This window comes from Notothenia coriiceps, unplaced genomic scaffold, assembly GCF_000735185.1.
Source record: "Notothenia coriiceps isolate Sejong01 unplaced genomic scaffold, NC01 NC01_scaffold00021292, whole genome shotgun sequence".
Lineage (NCBI taxonomy): Eukaryota > Metazoa > Chordata > Actinopteri > Perciformes > Nototheniidae > Notothenia > Notothenia coriiceps.
Window position 1 is genome coordinate 277 of NW_011353993.1, and position 16,312 is coordinate 16,588.

At 42.1% G+C, this 16,312-nt stretch overlaps 2 protein-coding genes across 2 annotated transcripts; one reads left to right on the top strand and one right to left on the bottom strand.

The window, feature by feature from the left end:
• Window positions 1-229: 229 nt before the first annotated feature.
• Window positions 230-9,221, top strand: zdhhc12b (zDHHC palmitoyltransferase 12b). Its single transcript, XM_010780110.1, has 8 exons — window positions 230-367; window positions 498-680; window positions 1,038-1,101; window positions 1,307-2,666; window positions 2,856-2,995; window positions 3,380-3,472; window positions 6,282-6,448; window positions 7,457-9,221. The coding sequence occupies exons 4-8, from the start codon at window positions 2,570-2,572 to the stop codon at window positions 7,770-7,772; spliced, it is 813 nt and encodes a 270-aa protein (XP_010778412.1). The 5' UTR covers window positions 230-367; window positions 498-680; window positions 1,038-1,101; window positions 1,307-2,569; the 3' UTR covers window positions 7,773-9,221.
• Window positions 9,222-9,224: 3 nt separating this feature from the next.
• LOC104953195 (serine/threonine-protein kinase N2-like) lies at window positions 9,225-12,610 on the bottom strand. Its single transcript, XM_010780111.1, has 7 exons — window positions 12,432-12,610; window positions 12,293-12,355; window positions 12,131-12,207; window positions 11,715-11,857; window positions 10,987-11,094; window positions 10,814-10,894; window positions 9,225-10,104 (listed from the first exon to the last, which is right to left on the bottom strand). The coding sequence occupies exons 1-7, from the start codon at window positions 12,602-12,604 to the stop codon at window positions 9,904-9,906; spliced, it is 846 nt and encodes a 281-aa protein (XP_010778413.1). The 5' UTR covers window positions 12,605-12,610; the 3' UTR covers window positions 9,225-9,903.
• Between the last annotated feature and the right edge of the window lie 3,702 nt (window positions 12,611-16,312).

Below are 16,312 nucleotides of genomic sequence, written 5' to 3' on the forward strand. Positions count from 1 at the left end.
CAGACTACTCCTGAAGGTTTTAGTGAATCTCTGACCCCGCCAGAACAAAGTTTGCACTTCATAACACTTTTGTCCCCTATTTATAAATTTAAAAAAAACAACAAAAAATTTAACCAGATTTTTTACCACACAACTTTGTGAATTCCTGACCTCAGAGGATAAACCCTGTTGTGACATTCTATAAAGTAAATGCTCTTGATTTACTACGATTTTTTTCATCTTACAGGAAGTTTGAAGGCCAACTGAAACAGCATGTCGCATTAAAGAAAGTGCCCTTTGTGGACTCATGTGGGAATCAAGTCAAACCCATCAAACCTAATGGCATAAAGATGGAGAAATTTGTGTTTGATGTCTTTCCATTCTCAAGGTACATGTTTTAATCTATTATATTCTTTAGCTGTTATCATCTGTTGTTTTACTCTACATAAAGTAGCATTAAATCATAAAACAGTATCTGTACAGTTCATTTTTAATATGCTCCATCTATCTTTTGGAAGGAACTTCGTTGCATTTGAGGTTGTGAGGGAGGATGAGTTCTCCCCCCTGAAGAACGCAGACGGAGCTGCTACAGACACCCCCACCACGGCCCGGGCCTCTCTGCTGACTCAGCACCTGCGCTGGGCGGCCGCTGCAGGAGCCACTCTGTGTGATGAACACGGGAACACCCTCCCTGCTCCAAGGTTCATAAAACACCCATTGTGTCAGGACTTTCACTCTAACCTAAAGGATTTAGTTGGATTCCCAAATCTTCAGATAGTTTAAAAATAAAAATAAGCAGCTGAATGTATGCAGTGTGCTGTTTGGTTTGACAGAAAAGGATCTGTTATTGGACGATGTATCTGGCTTTAAAGAGATCACGTCCTGTAAGGAATAAAGGACTACAATTCTTAACTAAACTAAATAAATGTTCAGCTTTTTAGTGCTTTTGAGAGGAGAAATGCTCACAGCGACCAATATGTGCTTGAGAATGTAGTATTAGATAGACTGGGAAAATCTGTATCCATCCATGAAATCTAAACATGTTCTTTTTCCCATAGTGCATCAGCAGGGGACGATCCAGCGCAGTGGGAGATTTCACCGCTGGTCTCCTACTTTGGAGAGGTAAGGACATGAACCTGCCCACAGATCCATGTAAAACATGACACATGTTGAAGAGATTTCAACTGGTGAACTGCAGTTACAAGAGTTGATTTCTTTTTTTAATTGTTTTAAATTTGAAATAAGTGGTAGCTTGAACATAGTGCTGTCACCCCCATTGTGAAGTCTGAATCCAGTGGTGTAGTTCACCCTCCATCTCCTCCTGCAGGGCCTGGAGATGCTGAAAGGGAGGACGCTGCAAACTCCGCTCATTCTGGATGAAGAAAAGGCCAAAGAGCTGCGGGCTCAGCAACAACTCTGTGAAAAGTAAAGTAGTGTGAGAGGAGCAGAGATTCAGTGAGCTGGGGCGAAGGATGGAGAAGATAACTGGGATGGATTCAGCCTAAAAATGCACAATTGTTTAAATACATTTTTTAACTGTATTTGAAGATAATCAAATCAAACTGTCATACATGTCATGTCATTCTCTCTTTGTTGAGGAACATCTACATATCATGGGATTTAAAACCAATAGAACAAAATTAAGGGACGAGCAATGAGTTTTTTTTTTTACATGTTTCTAAAAATATATACAAAAGAATACAACCTATATCCTTTCCCTGTCTTTTCAGTGCATTCATTTGTCCAAATACCATTTTCACTTCAGAGGCCAAAAGTTAATTTTCAAACTGTTTCAGGATAAGAATGAAAAATGTTTATGATATGTTTGAGAGAAGTGTTACTGTGTAATGATGGAATTGTTGGAGAATATTTCCTTCAGAACAGTTATACTGAGTCACAATAGCAAAACAATCCACTATTTCATTTTGAAATAAAAGGAAAGTAATGCAAAAATAGTGCACCATATCAGCTTTGAAGTGTGTAAAGATACGTCGCCTCCTTAGAGGATAGTGAATGATAATACGTTTAAATGCAGCTTTAGCTTCTGGCATTCTAACAATACATCCAATATTCTGACAGACAATAATAATTGTATCTGTTGATGTGTGTTTTATCCATTAACCACTAAATCCCACTACTAGCAGTTACCAGTGTGCTTCCTGCTTGAAATCACAGAACAGTCAGGATCCTATCATCATGCGCAGTCCTGGCTTTTTGTCCCTCCCGGCCACCCTATCCTGGACTGTCTCGTGACCGTCTCTGGCCAATCACAGCTGTGACTGCACAGGGATAAAAACAAAACATCAGAGCGAGAATTCTAAAATAGTGTTTTTCGACTTATTTATTTAATGCAGTGTTTGGCTCAGTCACACGAAACAAAACGGGTTAGCGCCCCCGGCGGTCGCAGTACAGCCGTTAGCTGTTAGCGACATTAACGCTAGCTTTTTGACAGGACGCTTCGATGTTTCAGGAACGTTAACACCGTTAGCTAGTTGTTGATGTTAACGCCATGGCTAATGACGCTACACACTGACGGCTCTCAGGACTCAGGGCCTCTGCTGAGATATGGAGGCTCTAACATGCTAGCACCATGTTCAAGAATGTGTTCGGCTCAGGGTTCCTGGTGAGGACAGCTCATGTGATTCTGACATGGGTCATCACCCTCATACTCTTCCTGCATGATACAGGTAAGGCTGTTTATAACACTATAACGTTACTCTGAGGAGGAACGCTACTTAATGTTAAATGATTAACTTATAAACCGTGCTTTATACAATAAACCTGTCTGAGTATGAGCCTGGTATCTGTCAGCAGGACTTCAGTGTGTCTTATTGAGTAAATTGTGTGTTGTTGTGTGTGTGTGTGTATGTGTGTAGAGCTGAGGCGGCAGGAGGAGACGGGGCAGCTGGTCCAGCCGGTTCTGTTCGTGCTGCTGGTTCTGGGCTCGGTGCTGCTCTACTTCGCTGTTTCCCTCATGGACCCCGGCTTCATCCTGTCTGAGGACAGAGACCTGCAGGTGCTTTATGACCCTCACATGTATGTCCACCCACATAGTCTCAGTATCAGCAGTGAAAGAAGCAGCTGCTTTGACTGGGAAAGGCAGCCAGTAAATGTTGCTGGTTAAAATAAGGTTTGATAGGGACACATGTTTAGGGGTTGTAATTGTAAATTATCTTAATCATAATTTGCAAACAACGGCTGAACATTTAAACAAAAATATGAACAGAATTGTAATATGGACTAGTCCAAATAGCAGTAAGCACAATATTTGGTAAAGGCAAAATATTTGAAAATATATGAATGAAGGATTTCATCACCTTTTATGAGTCTCAATTATATTAAGGGATGCTTTTTCTGATAGGTCATGCTTGAACTGAAATGTTTTCTCGTGTGGTTTCAGTTCACGCTGGGAGTGACTGAGGAGCAGCAGGACATGATCCCCCCCACCACCAAGTCCCTGAGACAGCGGCGCTGTGGACACTGCCTGCTGCAGGTACGCCTCCCTGACATGAGGCTGATCAGAATCAGTACACTTCTATATGTATTCACACAGGTTTTGATCAGAAATAAACGATTTGTATATCAATTACTCACCTCATGTTTGCATGAATTCTTAGAGAGAAACCGTTTTTTGCACGTCTCTAATGTACATAAAGAATCAAGACACGTAAAAGAGTCTGAATTGAAATAAACTGTGGGCATCTTTAACAAAAGCGAAACTATATCAAACATTTGTTTGCACACTCAACACAAGTGATAAAGAATAATCGATGTCTCATGTATCCAGTTGAAAGTCGGCACTTCAGGTTGCCTGTTTATGCACAAATGTCTTTGCAAATACTCAAGTCGCTACAAAAGTCAGCATTCATACATTGAGGCTGCCTTGAACAAGTCCCCCTTGAACAAGTCCCCCTTGAACAAGTCCCCCTTGATCAAGTCCCCCTTGAACAAGTCCCCCTTGATCAAGTCCCCCTTGATCAAGTCCCCCTTGAACAAGTCCCCCTTGAACAAGTCCCCCTTGATCAAGTCCCCCTTGAACAAGTCCCCCTTGAACAAGTCCCCCTTGAACAAGTCCCCCTTGATCAAGTCCCCCTTGAACAAGTCCCCCTTGAACAAGTCCCCCTTGATCAAGTCCCCCTTGATCAAGTCCCCCTTTACTTCAAATGATCAAGAATATTCACTGTTTTTGATTCTTTGTTCACTTTGGAGTCGTGTGTGGAACATTCTAAGTAACATGGAGTGAGTCATTGATTTACAATGGATCATTTTGTGGGTTAAAGGTGGGGTAGGTACTTTTGGAGAAACCAGCTCGAGTGCACTAGAATTTTAAAATACACAGCATGAAAAAATCTGCCACTTCCTTACAGAGCCCCTCCTCCAACACACAGGACAACAGCACATGACCAATGAGGGCACGAGATAAGTTTGTGCGCAGATGGAAGGCTGACAGGCAGGTAGGCCATCCAGTTACTTTAGCCGGGCCGGCTCAGATGATTGGTCGTGCTTTTTACAGAACCACGGCTTCCAGAGATGACATTTTTTTATGGATTCTTTGTCAAAGCTCTTCAGATATTCATTGCTATCGGGATGTTAAGAGCATTCCATGGAATATAACAAAAAGTGTATCTCGAGCAGGTTTCTCAAACTTACCTACCCCACCTTTAAGTATTCTTATTTGAACTGCAACTTTCAAAAGAAATATAATATAATATTCTTATAATATATATATTTTAATCCTCAATTTGAGTGTGAAGGTGAGGTCTGGACTTGGGGGGAAAAGTGGTTTGACAACTAAAACATTCAACTGAAGGGCCACTTACTAACCTTTTCTGGGGCTTTCAACCACATCTCACAGACGTTAGCTATCATTGCTCCGTTGTTAATGTATGGATGTACTGGATGATGTGTGTGAAGTGAAGCAAGGGCAGACAGAGGGAGATCAGGGGAAGAGCATCTTGTGAAGTAGAGGAATTTGAATCTAAAAGCTGTTTCTGAGCCTGTGGGACTGATGGCCTGTACGTGGCAGTTATTTGTCATGTGCTGTGCATCCAGTGGAGCTCTTCGTGTGACACCTGAGGTTCTACAGTACTTTAACATGAGTGGTATAGAATGACAGAGGTGTTGCTAGGCAGCACAGTTACACAGCTGTACTTCCTCCTGAACTCAGAGCGTCACATGACACAGCGCCACAGGTATTCACTATGACTTTGAGATTCAAGATTCAAAGGTTTGTTGTCATGTCTTAGACACAACTACGGTGTAGTTATGCAATGAATTAAACATGTAGGTCACATGTTCCTCAACAGTGCAACAGTGCAAACAAGACAAACATTTTTATAAGAATAAAATAGTCAGAAATGTCTGTACGAAGTCTCTAACCTGTAACAACCAAGCTACTTAAAACACAACCCATCTTCCAAACTCAAGTTGAAAGATTTGAACCTGATATTATTCTCAAATGATTGACAGGTCTTTAAATACCAACACACACAAACAACAATCTAATCTGACTGAGATGTATTTTTAAATGATAAGCGGTAGAGAAATGCCTTCCTATGTAGAGGTCATTATTCCAAACTAACCATATAACATTTAGAGCCACATCAACTTGGACAGAATTGAAAGAAATTTGAGAAAATGCATTAACTTTGAGTTTTTAGACGCTTTAACAGCAGACAATCTGTTTAAAATATAATGAATACAAATGCTATGGCTCTATGGGATCAACAGCAGGTCTACTGTGTATCCTGCTCCCTTTAGTCCCAAGCTTTCATCATGGATGGATGTTGAAGAACATATTGTAAGTTGCTTTGGAGGAAAGCGTCAGCTAAATGTAATGTAATAAAGAACCACGGGGGAAAGTGTTTCTGATTTAATGCAACAAAAAATACACCTCAGATACAAGGGCAGGGAAATGTTGAGCCTTATTCCAGGTCTATATCTGTTTGAAATATTCCAACTAAGAATAATCCAGGTGCTTTTTGAATAGGTCAGATATACTTCTGTGTTTTGTTTGCCGTATGCAGTGTTTCCTGTTCTCACACTGAGATAATCCTCCTTTATTCCTCACGTTTGTTTTCTGAGGGTGTGGATACTTGAACCCTGGGAACAGATCTCTGCAGCGCCCTGGATATTCTGTTAGAGAAGCTTTCTATGGCAGGACTGTGAAACAGAGACATCATGTTAACTGTCATCAGCCCCGGACTCATCACAACAGAAGAACAGCTAAAGTTAAACCTTAAAGTGCCATGAATGTTCATTTGATTCAAATAATGATGTTTCCTCTAAATGACTCCAAGCAGCAGCCGATGCGGTCGAAGCACTGCCAGACGTGTCAGCACTGTGTGCGGCGCTACGACCACCACTGCCCCTGGATCGAGAACTGTGTGGGGGAGAGGAACCACCGCTGGTTCGTGCTCTACCTGGCTGTGCAGCTGCTGGTGCTGCTGTGGGGGGTGCACATCGCCTGGTGAGCACACACCCTCACACCACCCTCCACACTGAGGATTCTGCTAGGCCTGCTGCATTAGGACACAAATCCTTCAAAAAAACATTCTAGTCATTATTGAGATCATGATTTCTTTCAAAACAATACCAATTGACATTCATTGATTTAAAAAACAACAACAAAAAAACAGCGTTTTTAACAGCGTTATTTCTCAAACTTTGAATATCATTCGACTGAAAACCAAACAATGCATTACAGTGTCTGCAGCCGAGAACCAGGGACTCTCTGTTTGGGCCCTCCATCTAAAGTCTGATCTTATATACTTTTTTGCCCCACTGTATATATATATATCTATCTATATATATATATATATATATATATACATATATATACACATACAGTGGGGCAAAAAAGTATATAGTCAGCCACCAATTGTGCAAGTTCTCCCACTTAAAAAGATGAGAGGCCTGTAATTTTCATCCTAGGTATACCTCAACTATGAGAGACAAAATGAGAAAAAAAAAATCCAGAAAATCACATTGTCTGATTTTTAAAGAATTTATTTTCAAATGATGGTGGAAAATAAGTATTTGGTCAATAACAAAAGTTCATTTCAATACTTTGTTATATACACTTTGTTGGCAATGAAAGAGGTCAAACGTTTTCTGTAAGTCTTCACAAGGTTTTCACACACCATTCCTCCATGCAGATCTCCTCTAGAGCAGGGGTTCCCAAACTTTTCAGCAGGATAAAAGCGTCAGCTAAATGACATGTAACGTAATGTAACAGCGATGAATGAATTTTTGAAAAGGAAAAATGCTGACTGAACCGGGTCCTGGAACCAACTTTTAACCAAGATGAAGAGCCTAGTAGGTCTAGATAAGTTGTGGTCAAAAGAAAGAAAAAAACATTGAGCTCGAGGCCTTACAGCAAAAGTGATCTTTTGTTTGGATTTACTGCAGGGCAAAAAGGCCTTCCTAATGTACCCTTTGTGGTCTGATGAATCACACAGCTCTGTTGTGTCCTCAGGACAGGCTTCAGCGCGGCCCCCAGCTGGCAGCAGTGGCTGCGGTCTGACGGGGTTCTGCTGGCGGTGGCCGTGCTGCTGGCTCTGCTCTCTCTCGTGGTGCTGCTGCTGCTCGGCTCCCACCTCTACCTGGTGTCTCTCAACACCACCACCTGGGAGTTCATGTCGCGCCACCGCATCTCCTACCTGAAGCACTGCGGCGCCGACGAGAACCCCTTCGACCGCGGAACCTTCCACAATCTGTGGGGTTTCTACTGCGTGTGGGGGACCGTGGTGTGGGAGCAGGTGTATTTCAGGGAGGGCAGCGACCAGGTGTAGGAACACATGGCAAGCATGAACACTGACAGAACAACTTTTGGGTTTGAGGATCCGACAGTGACCACAACTTTGTGGAACAAACTCTTCCTGTTACTCTGTCTGCCAGCTCTTCGAGTCCTATAATGGACCCGGAAATGTAAATGAGTACACCAAGTTTTATGTTAGAAATGTATAGTCCCCAGCACATAGAAAACTGCCAGATGCTAACTTACATATGTTGGGCAATTTTGGAGTGGTTCTGGGGCCGATTGAGGATGCTGAATCCATTTCTGACATTTCCAGGATCAACCATTGTAATCTTAACCAGAAAGTGGCCATATTTGTACTCTCTGTGAGTCCATTTGTTAAGTTTTAGCTAATGCTAATTGTGCAAATTGCCCAACATATGCAAGTTAGCATCTGACAGTTTCTATGTGCTGGGGACCCTACTATACATTTTCTAACAAAAAACTTTTGGGTACTCAACATGTCTAGGTTCACAGTGCTGGCAGCTATTCTATGTGTGCAGTTTACCTTTTATATTCCCTGTTGTCGTTTCCTCTCAGTGATAATCGCTGCAGCACTTTTCCTGTTTCCCCCTCATTCCCCCAAGTGGCTGTCAACAGATAGATGTCTCGCGTGGACAACCGGTTACCAGCACTACAGCCTTTATTTAACAATTGTTTACAACCATTCAAGTATACAGTACCATGTCCACAGAGACAGGTACCTAACTGTGTGATTCTGTGTGAGTACTGTGTCCTTACTGTGAAACATTTTGTAAGTTTACTTGTAATACATGTCCAATATTGCATAAACATATGATTAATATATACTTGTTTTAGGTGCATGTGTAGACTATCCAGATTCCTATCTGTGCACTCATCCTGATCAACACATTGGAGAATACATTTTGTACGGTTGTTGTTTTTATTGTAGATATCTTCTTTCTGTTTCTGTGATCAATTGCTTTAATTGCTGAGTCATTGTATTCTGCACAGAGGTCCTACAGGGTCCAGTTGCTTCTAAAGACAAACCTGATCTTTCTATTTTCAAAGCAGTTTGTTTGAAGTGAAGCTGAATTGTTCCTAGCATTGAATCCATGATGTACAGAATGACTTTCAATGGACAACATTTCAATCTATTTTATATTGGACATCCTTTTGAAACTAGTATATGGCTATTTGAACGGAGTGAGTGAGTGAGTACTGTGGAGCAGCAGTACATGATGCTATGTCTCGTGCAATAGGAACCTGTAAGACAGCAATACTTGTGATGCTGAGTTCAATGTACAGCAGTAGTGTTGGATAATGCATTACCTCCATATGGACTGACAGCTCTGGTTTATATTCATTAACATGTAATCCATGTTGTGTACTTCTGAATGATATGCAATACTTTATTGCAATGTTTTTTATAGCTTTGAAATGACTATCTACACATGGATAAATAAATGTTTAATGAAACGTTTTCCAGCAGACTTATATTTATTCATTTATATTTCCTTCTAATTGTTCACACTTAGGCTGGTTTATTCTATATAAACATTTTCATTATGATTGTATTCTTTAAAAATAACAGACAGTTATATTGACGGAGAAATCTGCAAAAGAACTTCAGTTGACAAATGCGCTATTTTCATGATGTGACATCCCAACACATTAAAGGTTAACAACAGATGGACGTATAATGCTTCCATTACACAGCAAAAGGTCAACTGCTGTGTAATGGAATGTAATGGCCTTTAGGGACAAGTCTCTTCATTAAGATCACAAACATTAACACTTAAGTGCTTTGGATTGAGAGGGCTGGAGAAGTGTTCATTTGTAAAAAGTGTGAACTGTTAACGCTCAGCCTTCTGATCCTACCGCTTCATGATAGAAATAGTCAGCATGATCAGTTCAAAATGAATTTGGCAGAGACAAAACATGTTAAAAAATCATTTCTGTATCATGAAATCCAACTCAGCAGGTGTGAACAGGAGTGAGTTGTGCAGCGTGTGCAGGATGGAGCCACTGACAGCCAGAGTGATGGCACCTGGAACTGCGGACAGGAAATCGGCACAAATGTAGTTTCTCAGCTTCCAATGAATCAGAAGCACTTTGTGGCCAATAAAAGTTGTTGTAAACATGTGGCAGCACAGTGTCTTCGGTCAACTCATGGAAGAGAAGTCAAAGTCAGCAAAGATGTCCTGCTGCTCGGCGGTGAGGACGCAGGGGGTGTGTGGGGGGGTGAGGACGGGCTTGAGACGGGTGAACTCCTCGTCAAAGTTACTGACGTCCTTCAGCGCTCTGATGACCGGCAAGAAGGGGGGCTTCAGCTTCTTGGCCAGCAGAGTGCTCCAGTCCATCCCCTGTCCAAGAACACACAGTCAGCTGACAGCAACCATTCAACTTCTACATTCCTGTTATCTCTGGACTGAGATTCATCTACAAGTGATTCTATCTACCATATGTCATTCTTGAACTTAGTTTATCTGCAGTGAACAGTTTCAGTTTCATGATAGGTCTACACTCAGGACGGCACTTCAAAGCTGAGGAGGATCTCCATCTCTTCAAATGATACTTTCAGTGCTTCTGGCACTCACACATCCACTGACTGCTTTGATCTGTTTGCTTTTTTTTAACTGAGAATCCCTCTGTTTTCACTTCTACTGCTCGCTTTAGCTGACATCCTCATGATAATACATGTGAAGTCATCCTAATGGATTTCTTTCATTTGAAAATCCTTTGACTTCAGCTCTCATTAAACTGCTGTTCCAACTTCCCTCAGAGCTTTTAGTTCCATCAGGAGTGCTGTTGTTGTAGGGTTCCATGCATCACGTTTCATAACCCATGTGATCTGATGACAAACTAACCAACTCTTTGACCACAGGTCCAATAGCTTTCTCAAAAAGGTCCTAAGTTTCCCCCCACCAAGTGAATCAACTGTTCCTGCTTGGAACTGGAGACAGCTGTTGGTCTGCAGTTGGGGCTAAAGAGCAGCTGCCCAGAGACATGTTTTGTAAAGGAAGAGGAGAAGGAGTTTCAGAGTGAGGAGGTCAGCAGCTCCTGGATCCTCACCTGAAAGAACTTGTGTCTTTTGATCTCCGAGGCGTCTCCCTCTCCCCCTCCAAGTCTCATCTCAGGAGCTTTCTGCAGCAGCTGGAAGTCAGAGAGAGAGCAGAGAGAACCGTCAGCACACACAGTGCTCACACCAGGAGGAAACTGAAGGGAATATGTGATAGGAAGCCAACCTTCTGCATGAGGGACACGGCGTCAGGGGAGAGGAAGCGGGGGAAGCACACGTCATCGTTGACGATGCTGTCGAACACCTCCTCCTCATCGTCACCGGGGAAAGGAGACTGGGGAACAGAGAGCAGATGAAGTGGTGGATCACCTGAGTTACTGTGAGTCTACCGGAGCTAAACACAGGACACACATTTAAAAGCAGTCTACAGATCTTGGCAAACGCTGCTGCACTTCCTGTATATTAAAAGGAGAGGGTCACATTTGACCAGTCCGTCTTAAAACAATAATCACATGTTCATAAACACATTGAAATAGTTCATGGTCGCTGTTCTTGTTCTGTCAGCAAAGAGATCCCTCCTTTCTTCATTCCAGTGTCCACAGTTCAGAACTCGTGATTTCTGAATCCATTTTCAATATGTAGTTGTGGTTCTACCTGCAGCTTGCCTTTTTTCTTTTTTAAATAAGCTTTCTTATTTGATTATATTTATTCATTTTGTCCTAGGTCTTCCTTTCTTTTACCGAGAGGGATCATTATTTCTTTTATTATTATTATAATACCCATTTCACCTTCTCGTGTCCCTTGAGTTGTTATATTAGTTGTTATGCTGCATGTGGGCAAAGAGGTCTGACCTGAAGAGGATTTCTTGTTCATTTGCAATATCCTGAGCCCTGAACAGTTTCCTGCTTTGCATCGCATCCTTCAGTTTGCTGATTGTTGGAGGTCTGTACTAACCTCCCCCACCAGCATCTCATAGATGAGGACCCCCAGCCCCCACCAGTCCACACTGCGGGTGTAGTTGTTGTCTGTCAGTACCTCTGGGGCAAGAAACTCTGGTGTGCCGCAGAATGTTGTGGTGCGATCCCCGTGGCCCATACCTACACACACACACACACACACACACACACACACACACACACACACACACACACACACACACACACACACACACACACACACTTAAATAAGGAGACTGAAACAAAACAATGTGTTCACACTTCAAGCCTGCACACACAATCCTGTCCTCTACACTTCTGTTCCAACTATGATACGGATACACTGCGGACTTATTGCCTTGTGCTGTAGGAAAAACGTTTACATGACATAAGAGAATGAGTTTGACTTTTACTGGAGCATAATAATGTTCTCACCTTCTTTGCACAAACCAAAGTCTGCTATCCTGACAAAACCATCTGCATCCATCAGCAGGTTATCCAGCTTTAGATCCCTGAAGGACACACACACACACACGCTTCTGAAGTGCCACTAGGAACAATGTAGAAGTTTCCTGAAGCAGCCAGAGAAGGACTTACCTGTAAACTATTTTGTTTTGGTGTAGAAACTCCAGGCCGAGCAGCACACAGGAAGAATAAAACCTAAAAGAGACAGTTATTAATAGACGCTCCGTCCTGTATTTGGGCCTTGGTCCCTGATAGGAGTGTGTGTGCTCACCGCGCCTGCTTCTCTGTGAAGATGCTGGCGTGGATGTGTGTCATCAGGTCTCCTCCGGGGCAGTAGGCCATGACAAAGCACACATGCTCTGCAGTCTGGAAGCAGCCGAACAGGTTCACCAGGAACGGATGCTGCGAGGTGTTGATCACCTCGAAGATCCTCTTCTCACACATCAAGCTGAACACACACAGATGGAAGGTTAAACATTCCTGAATGCTCTATTATACACTTGACTTTCATTATGACTATTCACCTTCACTTATTAAGAGCTGGTTATTAATGAAAATGCTGGGTCTTTGTATTACTCAGTTATTTATTATCATTTATAAAGGGGCCCTTTTATGAGTTTAGGGGTTTCCCTCTCTGTAGTGTGTTCTACAGGTTTCTGTACATGTAAGACAGCAAAGACTCAAATCCCTGTGTTACCTCCAGAGGGAGTTTCTCTCACACACAGCTTTTTAGGAAATGACGTAGCGCTGCTCTCATCTATGGACTCCATCACATTGTACGTGATAGTCTAAGGGGCAGGACATCTGGAAGCGGTTGACCAATCACAACAGAGCAGGCCAGCCAACCAATCAGAGCAGACTGGGCTCTGGTTTCAGACAAAGGGTGAAAAGACGTGCTGCAGCACAGGCAGTATGAGAAAAATACAGAGCTTTTTGAACATTAAAGCATCCTAAATAAATATAATGTATATATATCACTGTTGGGTTTTTGTTATCATGAGACAAAGTTATCTTTAAGCCTTTGTTATTAGTATTTACATATATTTTGTTTGCCATATTGATTCAGTGCATCATTGGTGATAAACTCCACAAATGTCCTTCCCCAAAAAATTACAAGCTTATATATTTTACAACAGATATTTGCTAAAGATTTGCTAAATTAGGACATGTTCCATTTCATGCGATATGTACATTCGTATCAGGTTGGAGGACTTGTTGAAATCTCCCTAGGATACAATTCAATTATTTCTAGTAGCACAATTATTTGAGGATGTGCACCGACAAGCCTCATATAAATGCAGGTTCTCTTTTTCATATCCTATCTCACAGACATCTCTAACCTCTGGAGAGGGGGAGAGGAACAAGGAGACATGTGTAAGTGCACAGCAGGAAATTGTTCCAGACAATTAGAGGAACAGAACCGTGGCCCACAAGAGATAAGTATTAGGCTAGTGATAAAACTAATGTTCAGCAGATTCATTATGCTAGGGGCAAGGAGCTGTTTGTGCAGCTAGCTAAAGATAGCCAGTCCTGTTGCACACATATTGAAAAGCCTGAACAAGGATACATGGAGTAGAAAAACAAAACGAGCAGTAGTCAAAGTTTGCATGTTTTCTGAAGGTGTTACAACGGTTCCCGGCTAAACTTTGCCCAGTTCAAACATTTCCCCTCTTGTCAGAACACGGCTGCCTTCTGTGAGTAAAATACAAAGCTAAAAGGAAATGTATATAAACATTATGTTTTTCAGATGAAGTGCAATCACTGAGACATCAACAATCACAGGGAAAACAACAACTGCAGTCCCTTTGCCAGCGAGATCAAAGTGCAATCACATCAGGGCAGTCATCGCGGAGACTCCTTTGCGCTGTGCTTTTTCAAAGAACGCTTCGTACTGCTTTGTGCTGTCACTCAAGTTGTCAGTTGAGCTTACATCTGTTTTCAACGAGGCAACAACCGAAAACCCATCTTACTCAGAGAAGTCTTTGAATTTCTGACGGATTAGGTAGATGCTTATCTGTGCTCGGCTGCTGAAGATTACTACTCTGTAACTGTTTGAGTCCCGGGCAAAACCTTTTTTTCTCATAGTTTACTTTCTCAGAATTCTGACTTTTTCATTTTTTTTTTAATCTTCTTACAATTCAGCATTTTTTTCCAAAATTCACTTTTTCCTCAGAATTCAGAACTTTTTCTTTATTTTTAACTTTTTTCTCAGAATTCCGACTTTTTCAAAATTCCCTTTTTTTAAATAATTTTTTCAAAATGATCGCGTTAACGGTGGTAATCATTTTTTTGAATTAATTGGGCTAAAATATTTAACGCATTTAACGCATGTGCAGAATGGCCCGCACCATACATCCCACCAGTGGCAGCGCTGGGATAGGTTACACCCATACCAAGAAATGGCTTAGCCCCACCTTAACCCCACCATGAAAAATGATGTTAAAGTAAGCAAAATAAAGTCCGCCAACTCGCGCCGAGTAAATTGCACAGACAGCAGTTAGTAAGATTGATTTCAGCAGCCACTTGTCTGGAAATACCGAAGACTAGAAACGGTTTTGAAAATGTTTGTCACGTAGTGATCGTCTTCTCAATAGAACATCTTTGATAATGTCTTCTGGCCAATCAGAATCAAGATAACGGCGTGGTGTTGTTGCAGGAAGTCCCGACGGAGAATACTTTTGCTGTAGTACATCTCTATATACATCGATACAACATTACGTGTTGATAGAAATCAACGCGTAATGAAATAAGACCCCACGGTTTGATGATTGATAGGTGTGTGGGCTGTCTTTCATTTTGACACACTGAACAATGTTATAATAAACATACTGTATGTTAAATGGATATATCCGCCTTCTTTCATTTATCTTTCCATTCCCACAACAATATACATAAAGAAATGGCATATTTTGGACATAGTTCGAATGGTGATTAATCTGATTAATTAATTTTTAAGCTGTGATTAATCTGATTAAAAAATGTTAATCGTTTGACAGCCCTAGTTTATACACTTTTCATTCTTTTAAACAACATACATTATGTAAAAGACAGGACATAGCTTACTCAAACTTGCATCAAAAATGTGAAAGGCAAAAAAAAGCCAGGACATAATTTTAAAAAAATAAAATTGAAATATATATAATAAAAAAAAGACATTAAATAAAATAAAAACAATTGGGCAGTAGCAACATTATCCTAAAAGGTGTACATAGTCACAGCAGTTTAAGAAGTACTTAACTTTTCCTTTCAACCAGATCGCTCTCATGGGATCCTAACGCTTTTATCTGTAATTAATGAATGATGTCGTGACAGATCCTGGAGCCGAAGCTCTTCCGGTACGCCCACAAACTGGAGATCCAGAGAGGCGACGGCATCCTGACCCCCCCCTCCCCGCTGCCTCACCTCTACTCCGTCTCCTACTACCAGCTGTCAGAGGAACTCGCCCGGACCTATCCCGAGCTCACGCTGCCCATCTTCTCAGGTCTGAAGCTCCACACCTCCATCATCCTCTCACTAACGCTCTGACTTCCTGTCGTTCTCTAACACTCTGACTTCCTGTCGCTCTGACTTCCTGTCGCTCACTAACGCTCTGAATTCCTGTCGTTCTCTAACACTCTGACTTCCTGTCCGCTCAGTCTGCCGTTCTCTAACGCTCTGACTTCCTGTCGCTCTGACTTCCTGTCGCTCTCTAACGCTCTGACTTCCTGTCGTTCTCTAACGCTCTGACTTCCTGTCCGCTCAGTCTGCCGTTCTCTAACGCTCTGACTTCCTGTCGCTCTCTAACGCTCTGACTTCTTGTCCGCTCAGTCTGCCGTTCTCTAACGCTCTGTCTTCCTGTCGCTCTCTAACCCTCTGACTTCCTGTCGCTCTCTAACGCTCTGACTTCCTGTCGCTCTCTAACGCTCTGACTTCCTGTCCGCTCATTCTGCCGTTCTCTAACGCTCTGACTTCCTGTCGCTCTGACTTCCTGTCGTTCTCTAACGCTCTGACTTCCTGTCCGCTCAGTCTGTCGCTCACTAACGCTCTGACTTCCTGTCGCTCTCTAACGCTCTGACTTCCTGTCGCTCACTAACGCTCTGACTTCCTGTCGCTCTCTAACGCTCTGACTTCCTGTCGCTCACTAACGCTCTGACTTCCTGTCCGCTCAGTCTG

Coding starts and splice junctions, on each gene's coding strand:
- LOC104953195 (XM_010780111.1), bottom strand. CDS start 12,604: ATGTGTGAGAAGAGGATCTTCGAGGTGATCAACACCTCGCAGCATCCG. Junction 12,356..12,431: donor TTCACAGAGAAGCAGGCGCG/GTGAGCACACAC, acceptor TGTCTCTTTTAG/GTTTTATTCTTCCTGTGTGC. Junction 10,895..10,986: donor CCGTGTCCCTCATGCAGAAG/GTTGGCTTCCTA, acceptor TCTGACTTCCAG/CTGCTGCAGAAAGCTCCTGA.
- zdhhc12b (XM_010780110.1), top strand. CDS start 2,570: ATGTTCAAGAATGTGTTCGGCTCAGGGTTCCTGGTGAGGACAGCTCAT. Junction 3,473..6,281: donor GTGGACACTGCCTGCTGCAG/GTACGCCTCCCT, acceptor GACTCCAAGCAG/CAGCCGATGCGGTCGAAGCA. Junction 6,449..7,456: donor TGGGGGGTGCACATCGCCTG/GTGAGCACACAC, acceptor TTGTGTCCTCAG/GACAGGCTTCAGCGCGGCCC.